This window comes from Procambarus clarkii, chromosome 15 (assembly GCF_040958095.1).
Source record: "Procambarus clarkii isolate CNS0578487 chromosome 15, FALCON_Pclarkii_2.0, whole genome shotgun sequence".
Taxonomy (NCBI): Eukaryota; Metazoa; Arthropoda; class Malacostraca; order Decapoda; family Cambaridae; genus Procambarus; species Procambarus clarkii.
Genome location: NC_091164.1, coordinates 3,959,001 through 3,971,515, shown reverse-complemented (window position 1 = coordinate 3,971,515; position 12,515 = coordinate 3,959,001). Strand labels below are relative to the sequence as shown.

At 37.9% G+C, this 12,515-nt stretch overlaps 1 protein-coding gene across 7 annotated transcripts in view; it reads left to right on the top strand.

The window, feature by feature from the left end:
* The window catches only part of LOC123759052 (E3 ubiquitin-protein ligase RNF123), a 51,551-nt gene that overhangs the window by 5,205 nt on the left and 33,831 nt on the right, over nucleotides 1–12,515 (top strand). For 6 of the 7 annotated variants that reach the window (XM_045743829.2, XM_045743828.2, XM_045743832.2 and 3 more), the window contains 6 exons: nucleotides 1,246–1,410; nucleotides 3,373–3,460; nucleotides 6,261–6,354; nucleotides 6,536–6,695; nucleotides 9,625–9,720; nucleotides 11,626–11,770. In XM_045743829.2, coding sequence (XP_045599785.1) covers nucleotides 1,287–1,410; nucleotides 3,373–3,460; nucleotides 6,261–6,354; nucleotides 6,536–6,695; nucleotides 9,625–9,720; nucleotides 11,626–11,770 — 707 coding nt within the window. In that variant the 5' untranslated portion in view covers nucleotides 1,246–1,286. Of the gene's footprint in view, nucleotides 1–771; nucleotides 964–1,245; nucleotides 1,411–3,372; nucleotides 3,461–6,260; nucleotides 6,355–6,535; nucleotides 6,696–9,624; nucleotides 9,721–11,625; nucleotides 11,771–12,515 lie in introns of all 7 variants that reach the window. The other variant, XM_069324890.1, reaches the window with a different exon arrangement.

The following is a 12,515-nucleotide window of genomic DNA, read 5'->3' as shown; positions in this document are numbered from 1 at the left end:
GGTCCTGGGTGCATCATGTTTTATGTCCGGTGGCAGCTCTTTGTCGCTACCTCTATGCCTTCGATTTAGCTTTGGTGGATACCGTGTGGGTTGATCCTCTTTCCTTGGTCCCCTGTTCCTTGGCTCGTCTTTCTGAGGTTGAAACTCAAGTTGGCTAGACTTTCATAGTCTAGCCAGCCTGTAGTCTACCCTCGTGCCCATGATGTCTGGAAATTTGCCTCTCTTTCGACTGTTTTTTGCAAATATGTCTGGGACTGGTATTTAGGGCACATGGGTTCTGGACATCAAATTGAATTCTGGTGGCTCGGTTTCTGGTTAATGTTCCCAGGCCTGGTGTTGCCTTGGAATGGCTTTCTCAGCTGCTGTCTCTTTTGATCTGATGCCTATGGTGCTCCCTCCTCCCTGGTAAGTGCCCACTTATTCCTTCTCCGTGGGTAATTAACTTCAGGGAGCCACAAGGGGCTTTCCCCCAGAAAACCAACTTTGAACGTAATGGAATGCCAATTTCTGGGTGAGCCCCAATGGCCCCCTGACACCCTTCCTCTCTCAGAGGGTTGGGTTCTTGCATCATTCGTCAAACTGACGGTGGAGTCACAAGCGATCCATTGGCTCCCCCCTTCCCCTATCCCCTTCCTTCCCACTGTTCTTCCTCCAAATGAGGGAGGAGGACAGTGGGGCAAACGAGCGAGTGCTAGTGTTATAAAATTTTCAATCTTTTATTTACATGTTTACATAGTTTGTGGTGTTCTATGACTGTTTTCGAATCTGCAGGTCTTGGAGGCAGCCAGCTGTGGTTTGTTTTGAATCCGACATTCTGGGCGCCTTGCTCGGTGGTGGCACAAATGAACAAGTTAATATACAGTATAAATATCATGGCTCCCTATGCCTCTGTCAGGGGACCAGATTCTGGGTCCATTGCTTGGTAGGCCAGAGAACTCGGCGACTAATGGCATCTAGTAGATGGTTAGTAGATAGCATCTATATCAAAAAGAGTAGCTTCAGGGAGAACCACCAGGGCTCACCAAGAAATTGATGTTTTATTACATTCAATTCCGATTTTCTCACTGCCTCAGTCATGTGATTCAATCTTCCTCAAATTCCTCTTGCTCACTTCTATGTTATGGCCCTTCAATCAAGACATGCACATTGTGAATAGTCGTTGAGATGACTGAGGTGTGTACACTTTAACAACTGGGGTAACCTCTCCACTCTTCCATATGTATATTCACAGTGGTGTATTTTCAGATACTGGACTTTGGTGAGCATTACATAAGCCTCAGAAGAAAATGTCCAACCTGATGGGTAACAGTGGAGTTGGGTATCATGGGGGAGGTGGCTCTCAAATACCCCGTGACAATCGGCAAGATTTTCCTGTAGCTGTGCCGTCAATGCATTACTTAAAAGAAACAGGTTAGTATGTTATTGATAGTGATATAACTGAGATTTTTAGGTTATATGAAAATAAATTGGCTTCCTAACCCTACAATTATACAGTGGTACCTCTGTTTTCTAATTTAATCAAATCCCAGAGATGGTTCAAAAACCATAACGAATTTTCCCATAAGAAATACTGTAATGTAAATTGAATTAATCCGTTCCACACCTCCATAAATATTAACTTAAAATACATTTATACATACTGTACTCATATTTTGTACTACAGTATATACAGGTATTTCTTACCTTTATTGAGGACTCTTGTTGGCGTATGGAAGACGTTGAAGAAAGGGGGGGAGGAGGATAGATGTTAGTGTTTGGAAGAGGAGTACCCTTCCGTTATGATAGCAGTGATGACATCTCTGGGGTACTCTCTCTCTCTCTTACGTTTTGGAGGCATACCACTAGGACCTGGTTGTGGCTCACTGCTTGCTTGTCTTACTAAGAATCTGTCTATAGACACTTGGTTTTTCCCTAAGTTTTAACACTTGTCTGTAGTGAAACATCACATTCTCATTATGAATGATATCTTGTTTTTCCTCTGTCATCTTTGCAACTATTTTCTTAGGTTGAACTTTACCACTGGCTTTCTTGGAACCCGTGGTGTGACATACTGCATAATAAGAACTTTAATGTTCAAAAACCAAAAAAGCACATAAACATTGAAAATCTTTACAAAGAATTCAAGCGCGGTCATTACTAGGCGGGAGACACTGGTAAACTAAAGCGCACCACATGCTCGGTCGGCCCATACGTGTATCAAAAACTCGAGTACCGAGGCAAATATCAAGTCCAACCTGTCATTTTTCTTGCAACTGTGATAGCAACTGTTATATTCTTTAAATGTAAGGTCTTCTGGCATGATTGCTCCAAAATCTTTTACATTACTGTACTTTTTCATTCTAGTGTTAATTTTTTCCATAGGACAGTGCAGTAATTGGAACTTGTCTTCATTAAACTAGTGTTATTTTCTGTTGCCCATTGAAAGACTTGATTAATATCAGATTGGAGGTTTGCTGTCTCCTCTATGTGGTCTAATCTCGTGAAAATTTTAGTGTCATCTGTAAAAGACAATACAGTACTATAGTTTGTATCCTTGTCAATTTCTGAAAATAAATTTTTCCTGTATGTTTTGCCCTCGGCTTGATATTATCGTGAGTGTTTTTTATTTCTAGATTTGTTTTGCATATAATAAAAATATATATATACATATAGTAAATAATTATACAGATCATACGTAATTGTTGCTTATCATTGATGAGTTGGCTCTTGCAGAAACTTGAAGTAAGTGAAAAAAATTAAGTATTCTGCTCATGACAATTTAATGGTTGTATTATCTGCTTCTGACATCAGTGTGTGACACTGAAAAATACACCTTCATGGGATTGTTATCCAAAATCTTTAATTTCTACCAACATATTATATATCTATAAAAATGGATGTTTGTATGTCCAAGGTTGGAGGCCAGAGGCTTGCAGTTTGGCTCTCGCAACTTTTTATGGTGGTTTGTGATTGTATAGGAAGTGTCATGGGGAAGGGCGAGGTTGGCCATCATGCTCGTCATTAAGTATTGGATTGTCTCCTACTGTGACAGACGGCATCCTCTGTAAAGTCTGAAAAGGTGGTTTGATTTTGCAGAGCTTTACTTGGGGGACCTCACCCCCCCTAGAGGTTTCCTGATGCTATTATCACTGATTCAGTGCCATAACTAATATTCATCTACTTTTATGTTCAAGGCTTCTGTATAATTTCACAAGTTCTAGAATCAACATTTGTCTTGGCACTTAATTTTTACTTTATTTTAAGAGTTTTTTAGCATTTTGAAATTAAAAAATTGAAGTTTTAAAAAATGGAAGTTGTGTGTTTAAAAGTGTGCAACAACTAAAAACTCATAAGTGTTTAGTAATACCATTTTTCTTGAAATTTGCATAACAGATAGACTCTTAGATGCTATTGTGCGGCACATTTTTGAAGACGACTTGAAACAGTACCGAGGATCTCACCCCGATGGCCAATATTTTGAGTGAGTATTTTGGATTGTTTATCTTATTTGTTCATAACCCACACTTCACTTAAATCTTAGGAAGCATTCTCTCTCTTTCTCAAGGTAAATTTGTATAAGTTCTATGTTCAAGAGTAGTCTCCAGACTTAATGTCTAAGAATGTGTCAAGTCCTACGCTTGGTTCTGTATCCCACTAAAACATGTTGTTTTCTGGAAGGGTTTTCTCATCGGTTCTATGCTGCTAACCGCCGGGATCAGTCTTAACAATAAGTTAGCTAAACATGGAGGAAATAAAGGAATTATGGAAGGAAAAGGAGTTCTGGAAATCTAAAAAGAAAGACCTGGAGGAGGAAAACAAAGTATTAAAAACTTTGGAAGAAGTTAAATAAAATCTAGAGGCTAAGGCATATGAAAAGCTAGACAAGGATATTCAACACGGGAAAATTTTTTTTGTCAATAAAGATTGAGGAGGTTACACAGGGTATAGAAAAATATGTGAAGAATATGCAACAAACTTAAGTACAAGTGGCAAGAGAGAAAGAAATATTATCGGAAGTGGTTAAGGAAGCCAGAAACTGCAGTAATCAGAAAAGTGGAGACATCAGACTGGAGGTTGGAAAGGAACTGGCAGCAAACTCAAAACTGGTACAAAAAATGGTTCATAGCAGGAAGTCCCTAGTAATTTTTGATTGCATAGGAAATAACATCAAGGTCAGAATTTATTACTGACCTTGATGTATTTAAATTACTGTTACTGTATTTAAATTACTTGTGGTGTTCCATCTTGAGTACTACTAGATACTCGCTTTCCCCTTCAGAGCAGGAGAGATTGCTAAAATGGTAGGAATACAGAGAACATACAGCACTCACAAACACGATAAAGCATTTAAACTATTTGGATTGTCTCAAATGCTCTCTCAATGTATTTTCTAGAAAGGAGAAAACGGGGGAAATGTAGAAGAGCCTCTCTCTCCTACAAATACCTCTCTCATCTCCTATGTGGAAATTTCTGGACGACCAAGTCCCCAATTTACATAGTAAAATAACAATATACTAGAGAACAGTGTGTATGAAAGGAAATGTGGAAGAGTGCCAGTGAAGAACAGAGGTGCCATAGGCACAGTCAGAGAACACTGTATAAACATCAGAGGTCCACGGTTGTTCAATATCCACCCGGTGAATACTGTATAAGAAAAATTGCTGTAACAAAAATGGGCATCTTCAAGAGAAAACTGGATAGTTTTCTTAAAGAAGTGCCAGACCAGCTGGGCTGTAGTGGATACGTGGGCCTGTGGGCCACTCCAAGCAACAACCTGTTCGACCAAGCTTTCATAAGTCAAGCCTAGCCCTGGGCCAGGCTTGGGGAACAGAAGAACTCCCAGAACCCCATCCAGGTACATTCCAGGTCCAGATAGTTGTTAGTACTTGGTGACATCAATTTGAAATCAACAGACTGGAAAGCCTACAAAGCAAGAACAGAGGACAGTTGGACTGGCCGATTCATAAACCTCATCCTGGAGAATTTCATATATAATGATAAAGGTGGCCTCATATGAATAGGCTAGGTTTTGGCTCTGGTCCCTGTTGGGCCAAATGAACTCGTGCAACTGATGTGACTGGTAGATTGGAGCAATCTCGATTACAGGGAGGCTACTATAGCTACAGGGAGACACCAGGAGGCTCCTCCAGAAAACTTTCCAAAATGGATAGTGGACAAATGTAAAACAGAACCAGGCCTATTCTATAAAAAATATTAAAAGTTTCCTGTAAAGGATAAAATCCAGAGTTTGATAATGGGGGAACAAATTTACAGATAATGAAATAGAGATGTGAGAAATACTTAACTGAACAGTTCTGAAGTTTGTGCAAAATGAGGTTTTCAAAGAATCAGACACAATACAGATTTCACAGAACAACATTACTGTACATAGAAGAGTCTGGAGATGAAATAGAAATAATGTTCAAGGAGCTAAGTAGAAACAAAGAAGGTGGTCCAAATGGAGTTTCCCTTTGTGTTCAGAAAGACTGTGCACCCAAGCTGAGCATTCCACATCAACTGATTTTTTCAGGCATCGGTAGCAGAGAGGGCCCTTTAAATTATAGATCTGTATTGTTAATGTGTGGTAGTCAAACCAATAGAAAAAATAATTAAAATGAAATTGATAGAATTACAGTACTGGAAAGAATTAAAGAATTGACATAATAACAGACTGATAGTATGGGTTTCGAACAGGAAAATCCTATGTAACAAATCTACTTAATTTTTATGGTAGAGCTACAAAGATTTTACAAAAAGGAGATGGCTGGGTTGACAGCATTTATATGGACCTAAAACTGACTTTTGACAGAGTTCCACACAACAGGTTGTTCTGAAAGTTGGAGCATGATGGAGAGATGAGAAGATTTCTGACGTGGAGGAAAATTTTACTGACAGAAAAATGAGGGCAGTAATCGGAGATCATTTATCGGGCTGGATAAATGTTAATAGTGGCATCCCACAGGGTAATCACCCAAGTCCCTGATTGGCCATTGTGGGCTAAGCAACCACCTGACAGTGTATTATTGTTGATACAATACAGATCAAATATGTAATCAAATTGTCTTCTTATATGTGCAACCCTTAATAATATTTTTATTGTTTATATATTTGAGAATCTTTGATATATTAGCAAAAAAGTGTTCAATAGTATAACTTAGTCAAGAGTGTTTTTTGTATTGGATTTGAAGACATATTATGGACCAAGTGCACAGTCACTACAGTGTGTCCTCTTACTGGTGTGCATGAAACATAATTAAATATTGTTTGATGTATTTTTACAGTGGTATATGCAGTGAGTTACCAGAGTATGGGAGTATACAGTGCCTCCTGCGTTTAATCTTAGATAACCAACTTCGCCATCAGCAGCAAACTTATGTGAGTTAACACTAAAAACGACACTCGTAATTCAACTTATTCATATACTGTATATGCTGAATGTAAAAGTGTAAAGTTTTAAATATCCTTATTATGATGTGAAGTGTATTGTACTTTTCCAGTTACCTGTACTGTATTACAGACTACATATATGTATTTTTAACTGTTATCTTGCTTACAGCCTGTCCCACGTTGGTCAACTGCAGGCAGACTAGGACCCTCAAGAGTACAGTTTGACTCAAAGAGCTGTGTTGGAAGTTTTTCATACAATCATGACAGATTAGGGCTCAATTCTCAGGATAATTTTTCAACCATACGTGCCAACACCTGTGTATATAAAGGTTAGCACTTCTCTTATCTGTGTATGTGTGTGTGTGTGTATTTATTTTGTTTAACGTCTTTTTGTCAGCTCTTTCCTTAAACCCCCCCCCCCTAATTGTGCACTTAAAATAAGGTAGATATTCTGATGCTCATAATAAAAAATCCCAAGTCCAAAGAATGTTGTATTTCTATATTGTAAAACATTGCATACACTGATTACAGGAAAAATGCTTACAAAATTCTACTCATGATAGTTTAACAGTAGTGAGCCGAAGAACTTTTGATGTTGTCAAATTCAGTTGCTCGGAGGCTGGAGTGCCAGGCACGGTGCGATAGGTGTCTACATATACTCCTGTACAGCACTCCAGTTTATGTGCTCTCTTTTTATTATCGTTATATTTTGTCTTTCTGGAAGGACTTCTTTGGAGACTCCCTATTGCTCAGGTTGTCTGCAGTGTTATTAAGTCAAGCCAGCTTGTGACTCCACCCTCAAACCGTGATGTTCGCAAGTACGCTGCACTGTCGGCAGTGTTTTTTAACGTGTTCTGGGTTGATATTTGGGTGCGTGAGTTTTGGTGGTCTAATAGGGTCTTGGCAGCCTGGCATTGAGTCCATGTTGCTGGGCCCACACATTCCTGTACTGCTTTTGCCATGTTTCTTGGCCTTAATATCTGCCGTCTTTCCTCCTCCCTGGTACTGTAAGTCCTTTGTTTTTCTTCTCTCTTTAATTACCTTCAGAGAGCCACCATGGACTCTCCAGTCACTATAAACCAGTATTGAATATAAAGGAAAGAGAACTATCAGGAGGAAGTGCCAATCTATTACGACTATATTTCACTTGGAAGGGATCAGGATAAGGATTTGGGATGGGACAGGGGAAGGAAGGAAGGAATGGTGCCCAACCACATGGATAGTCAAGTATTAAACTCCAACCTGAATGAAACGAGACAGTCACTCTACAGTCCAGTCCAAGTGGTTGGGCAATATTGAATAATACATTTTGATTAGAATGAAATGCAAATTTCTGGATTGAGCCCTGGTGGCTCCCTGACACCCTCCATCCCCGTCTTCCAGGTCATTAGTTGTTGGTTGTGGGGTTAATCTGCTCCAGATCTGACTTGGGATAGATGAGAGGGACAGGTCTCCAGGGTGTTAACACCTGGTACATGTTTCTTAGTACAGTACAGTACTAAAGGTTTGAGCTTGTTTTGAATAATTCAATCAATTTCTTTGACTTGTTTGGGGAGTTGTTTGTCAGTTTTCAAAATTTTAGGTCCTGTGAACTTTGCAGTTGTCTGTAAAGTTTTGCTGGCTTTCTGGAAACTGGCCTGTTGGGGTGGCTAAGTGTCATCTCTGTCTCTGTGAGGGGGACCAGGTTCTGGATTTGGTACCCGGTTGGCCAAATAGAACTCTCGCGACTGATGTGACTTTGTAGATAGGAGCAACCTCGGCGAAATAGCTTGAAGGAACCACCAGGGCTCATTCCAGAAAGTGGCATTTCATTACATTCAACGTTAGTTTTTTGTCCTCTGCAACTAACGATGGAAATGGCTAGTGCTTTCATTTCTTAGTATCTGCTGATTTTGTTGACACAGTCCTTGGTTTCAGTAATGTAATAACTGTCTCGCTTAAGGTAAGTGATAGAGAATTTGTTCCTAAGGCTAGGTTAACATTATTCTGATGACAATTACAAGGAAATATTTATCTGTTTTCCATTGTTAAACTTTAGGCAGTGATCATTGTCAATTGTTGATTCACAGGGTATTGTGGATATCGTCATGTGACGATTTAAACAATTATTGTCTGGGTTTTACATGTATGAGTCAAATATGGATATAATAGCTCTTTATGGATGTAAATAAAGAAAAACAAATGATAAAACAATTGGTGAAACATCCGAGGATAAAACATGAAGCGTCAACATAGTCGAGCACCAAGTGCCAGACACAGCCTCGCAGAATGAATCCACCCAGTGTAACAATAATACAAATTTGCATACAAATGAATAATTCTATAATAAATTTTTTTATATTTTTTTTACTTTTTGTGCATAGGCAGGTATGACCATTTCTCCATAGCCGCTGTCCAAAGGTCAAGCTGATTAATTATTCTTATTAGTAAGATACTCAGTGTTTGATTAATAGTATTTATTCAGTAGCCTAGTAAAAGGACTAAGAAGTTACTTAGTGATAGTTATCAATGGATGGAAATTCCTTTCTGTTGAAGGGATTTTTTTTATTTGTGGTTGTTAAGTTATTGTTTTCTCTTTATTTTTGTCATGCAAGTAAAATTACATTTTACATAGAAAGCTCACACATGTTGTTTAATCTAGCCTCTCCTTGCCTTCTGAAGTTCAGGGTTCTGCTGAGAGATAACCTCAGAGAATTTGCAAAATAAAATAAGGGTATATGCTTTAAAAGATGTGGAGATACTGTACCATAACAGCCTGTTTGGAAGAGCCAGTGCTTATGCAGTCTTGTTGTGTGTATATGACTTCAGGTCAATAGATTATATGTACAGTAGAGTTACACTAGCTTAATGCATCTTCCAAGACTATTGAAATTCACAAAATTTTCAGTTAATTATTAATTAGACGGTGTTGGACACCATAAGTTGCTACTGTTCTTGAGATTATTGCGTGTGGTGATGACCTCTGCAGTACTTTGCATTATGCATCGTGATCAGCTATGATATGATCAAAGCATGTTTATAATGAAAATTATAAATGTTAAATGTCATTAATCATTGCATTTACTTACATCATAAAATATTTCTATGTAGTATATAATGAATTGGAAAATACATTTGTGTGTTCAGTATGGTTTTAAGTTTTATTACTCGTATATATATATTTTTTTCATACAATCAAATAATTCCAGTCAGTGGAGATCCATAATTTAGAAATGGCATTCTTTAAGAGGGGGGTTATAATGTTGATTGTGTTGGCAGGCAAGTGGCAGTACGAGTTGATGCTGGGGACGAAAGGTGTCATGCAGGTGGGATGGGCGACAATGGGCTGCCAGTTCTCTCAAGAAAAAGGTGTAGGTGAGTTATGTCTCCAAAGAAATAGGCTGTTGCTAAATTGGATGTTGTATTGATATTTTTAATATTTTCTAGTGGTTTTGTGAAAATAATTAATTCGGAATAATTTATTGCACTGTATATGCTTCTGGCCAGTTGTAACTTGGCAGGTTGTTGATGAATTAAGTTGTAAGTAATTTATATTGAGGATATTTACCATTTTGAAATGATTGTGGTTATCTTTTCTAACATTAATTCACAATTAGATCACGACATCATTCCTGTGCTGATAAATCTTTAACATACATTAGTGACTAACATGCCCAAAATGCTTTGCCAAACTAGTGGTTTTATTAAATGTGCATTTTATGTAATGACTATTCAACTCCAGTACTGTGTTTTTGTATATTTTTTAAGTAAAAATTATTATTTATTATTATTATTATTATTGTGAAACCTTGACTCGATAAACCTTGTTTCAGTGAATCTCTGTTGCAACACACATTTTCCAGGCCAGATTTACTTGTATATGATTCAGTAAATAAGAATTTGGTGAAATAAGGAAGATGCGGGTTTACTTAGGATGTTAGGCCAGTTCAGAGATTGGTGGAAAAGTTGTCCATCGTATGATAGGTTGAAATTTAAATTCCTCTAAGTAAAATTAGCTGTAGAGCATGGGAAATGTTAGGGGGGGGGCTTGAATGATAACTTTCTTAATTTGGCTTCAATCACGTTTTTAATAAATTTCATAGATGGACGCTACATTACCCTGTACAGTACAAGGAAATGGTTGTAAACCTTCAGAAAGCTATTGAGGATATTTAAAACCAAATTCTATTGTTTAGTTTTCATTTCCAGTTGCAGCAGATTTTGTTCAGTTAAATATAGATGTTCTTCCTTCGAAAATGAGGTTTTGAGGCCGGAGCATGGGAGAAGTGCTAAATGTGATGAAATCTCTATACAGATAGGTTTTCGTGCTAGTTGTCCTTCAAATAATAGGTTAAAATTCAAATTTTGCTCGGTGAAATTATCCCGAATGGGGCGAATGAGCTCGTGCTGGTTCTGAGAAAAGTCAATCGTTTGTTTACATAGTTGGTGGGGTTAATTAGGCTGGTTTCGAGACTCGGTCTCTTTTTGAAGTCGATAGTGGTCTGTTTTGACTGTGACTGTGGTTGCTTTTCCCAGTGAGGTGGCAAACATAAATGTTACGGCTTCCTACTCCTCTTTATGTGAGTCGGGTTCTGGTGCTAGTACCTAGTAGGCCTATAGAACTCCAATGAATCAGGGATGGTCTACTGCTTACCAACTGCTTACCTTAACCCACTGGATCATGATATGCTTTAAGTAATTTAACCTGGGATCCTACTGAATTCAATATGGGTCTTGAGGCACTGAGCTGATACGAAGTAAAGTTTTTGCAAATTACCCGCTTACACTAAGGTATGGGTATTGGAGTTCTTCACTATAAGCTTTCTTCAAATACACAAGGAAATTACACTACAGTGATATTTCAATAAGAAAATCATTTGGCATAGTGTGGGGATTTAAACCAGTGACCTAGTTTATATATCCAGGTTGCTTCCACATATCCAGGTTGCTGATTCTACAAGAGACCAAGGAATTCTTGAAACCTGCAATTCAGGAACAATAGGTCATTGATTCAAGCTCAGGAAACAAAGGTGCCCAAAAAGTACTAGAATGTTCTTTTCTGCAAACAGAGTGGTAAACGGTTGGAATAATTTTTTAAGTGAGAAGGGAGTGGATGTTAAGTGATGAAAGTGATGAACCATTTAGTACTTTCAAAGTGTCATATGACAGAGTACAGGGAAGGCAGGATACCATGTGCATAGCTCTCATCTTATAACTACACTTAGGTAATTACTACAAAGTGACGTGTATGACTACATTATCAATTATTTTTGTCCTCAGGCGACACTCCTGATTCTTATGCCTATGACGGAAACAGGCAGCGCAAGTGGAATGTGGCTACTTACAAGTATGGAGCGATGTGGCAGTGTGGAGATATTATCTCTTGTACCCTGGACTTGGAAGAAGGAGTTGTGAAGTTCTATAGGTATAAACGTGTGTCAAATCAGAAATTTAATTTGAACTGTACTGTATTTCTAATTAAAAGAAAATTATTTAGATTTGCCAGTATTTGCCATTAGGTACAAATCCCTAATCTGCTCTGCAGCTCTGTATTAAATTTTCTAATCATTACTTTTACTTATCTGATAGTTACATCAATGATTTCCTGTTCCTATTAGATTCATTTACACCTACAGACAAAATTCCTTTTATCTGATAAACGTGACCTGGAGAAGTTCAGATACCGTAGTAAAAAAAAAAAGTCACATATATGGATATGCTGCTGTTATATACAGTAGATAAATTATTGAAGCTTTCTGATCAATGCAAATAACTGCACACTTTGCTCTTTATATTGCTTGCCCAGCCACTTACCGAACTATAATTGTATGTGTGTTTGTTATTGGATATCATATTGAAAAGATTGCATTCCTTATCACTTGGTGCTGAATAACCTAACCAGTTCTAGTATCTAGCATAAGGTCTTAATCTTAACTTATACAATATTAATCACAAAAATCACTTGCCAAGAAGATTTTAACTAATTAAGAACCAGAAAAGGCACAGACAGCAGATATTATGCTCTGGTGTCTGGCTCATAAACTGCAAAGATATTGTAATAATAATTTATCCAATCTGGGTTTATTTTTTTATTTACTCAAGGGAAGGCATACTGCACAGTTCTGCATTGAATGGATTCCATGGCTGATCAGTTATCTGTTGGATATCAG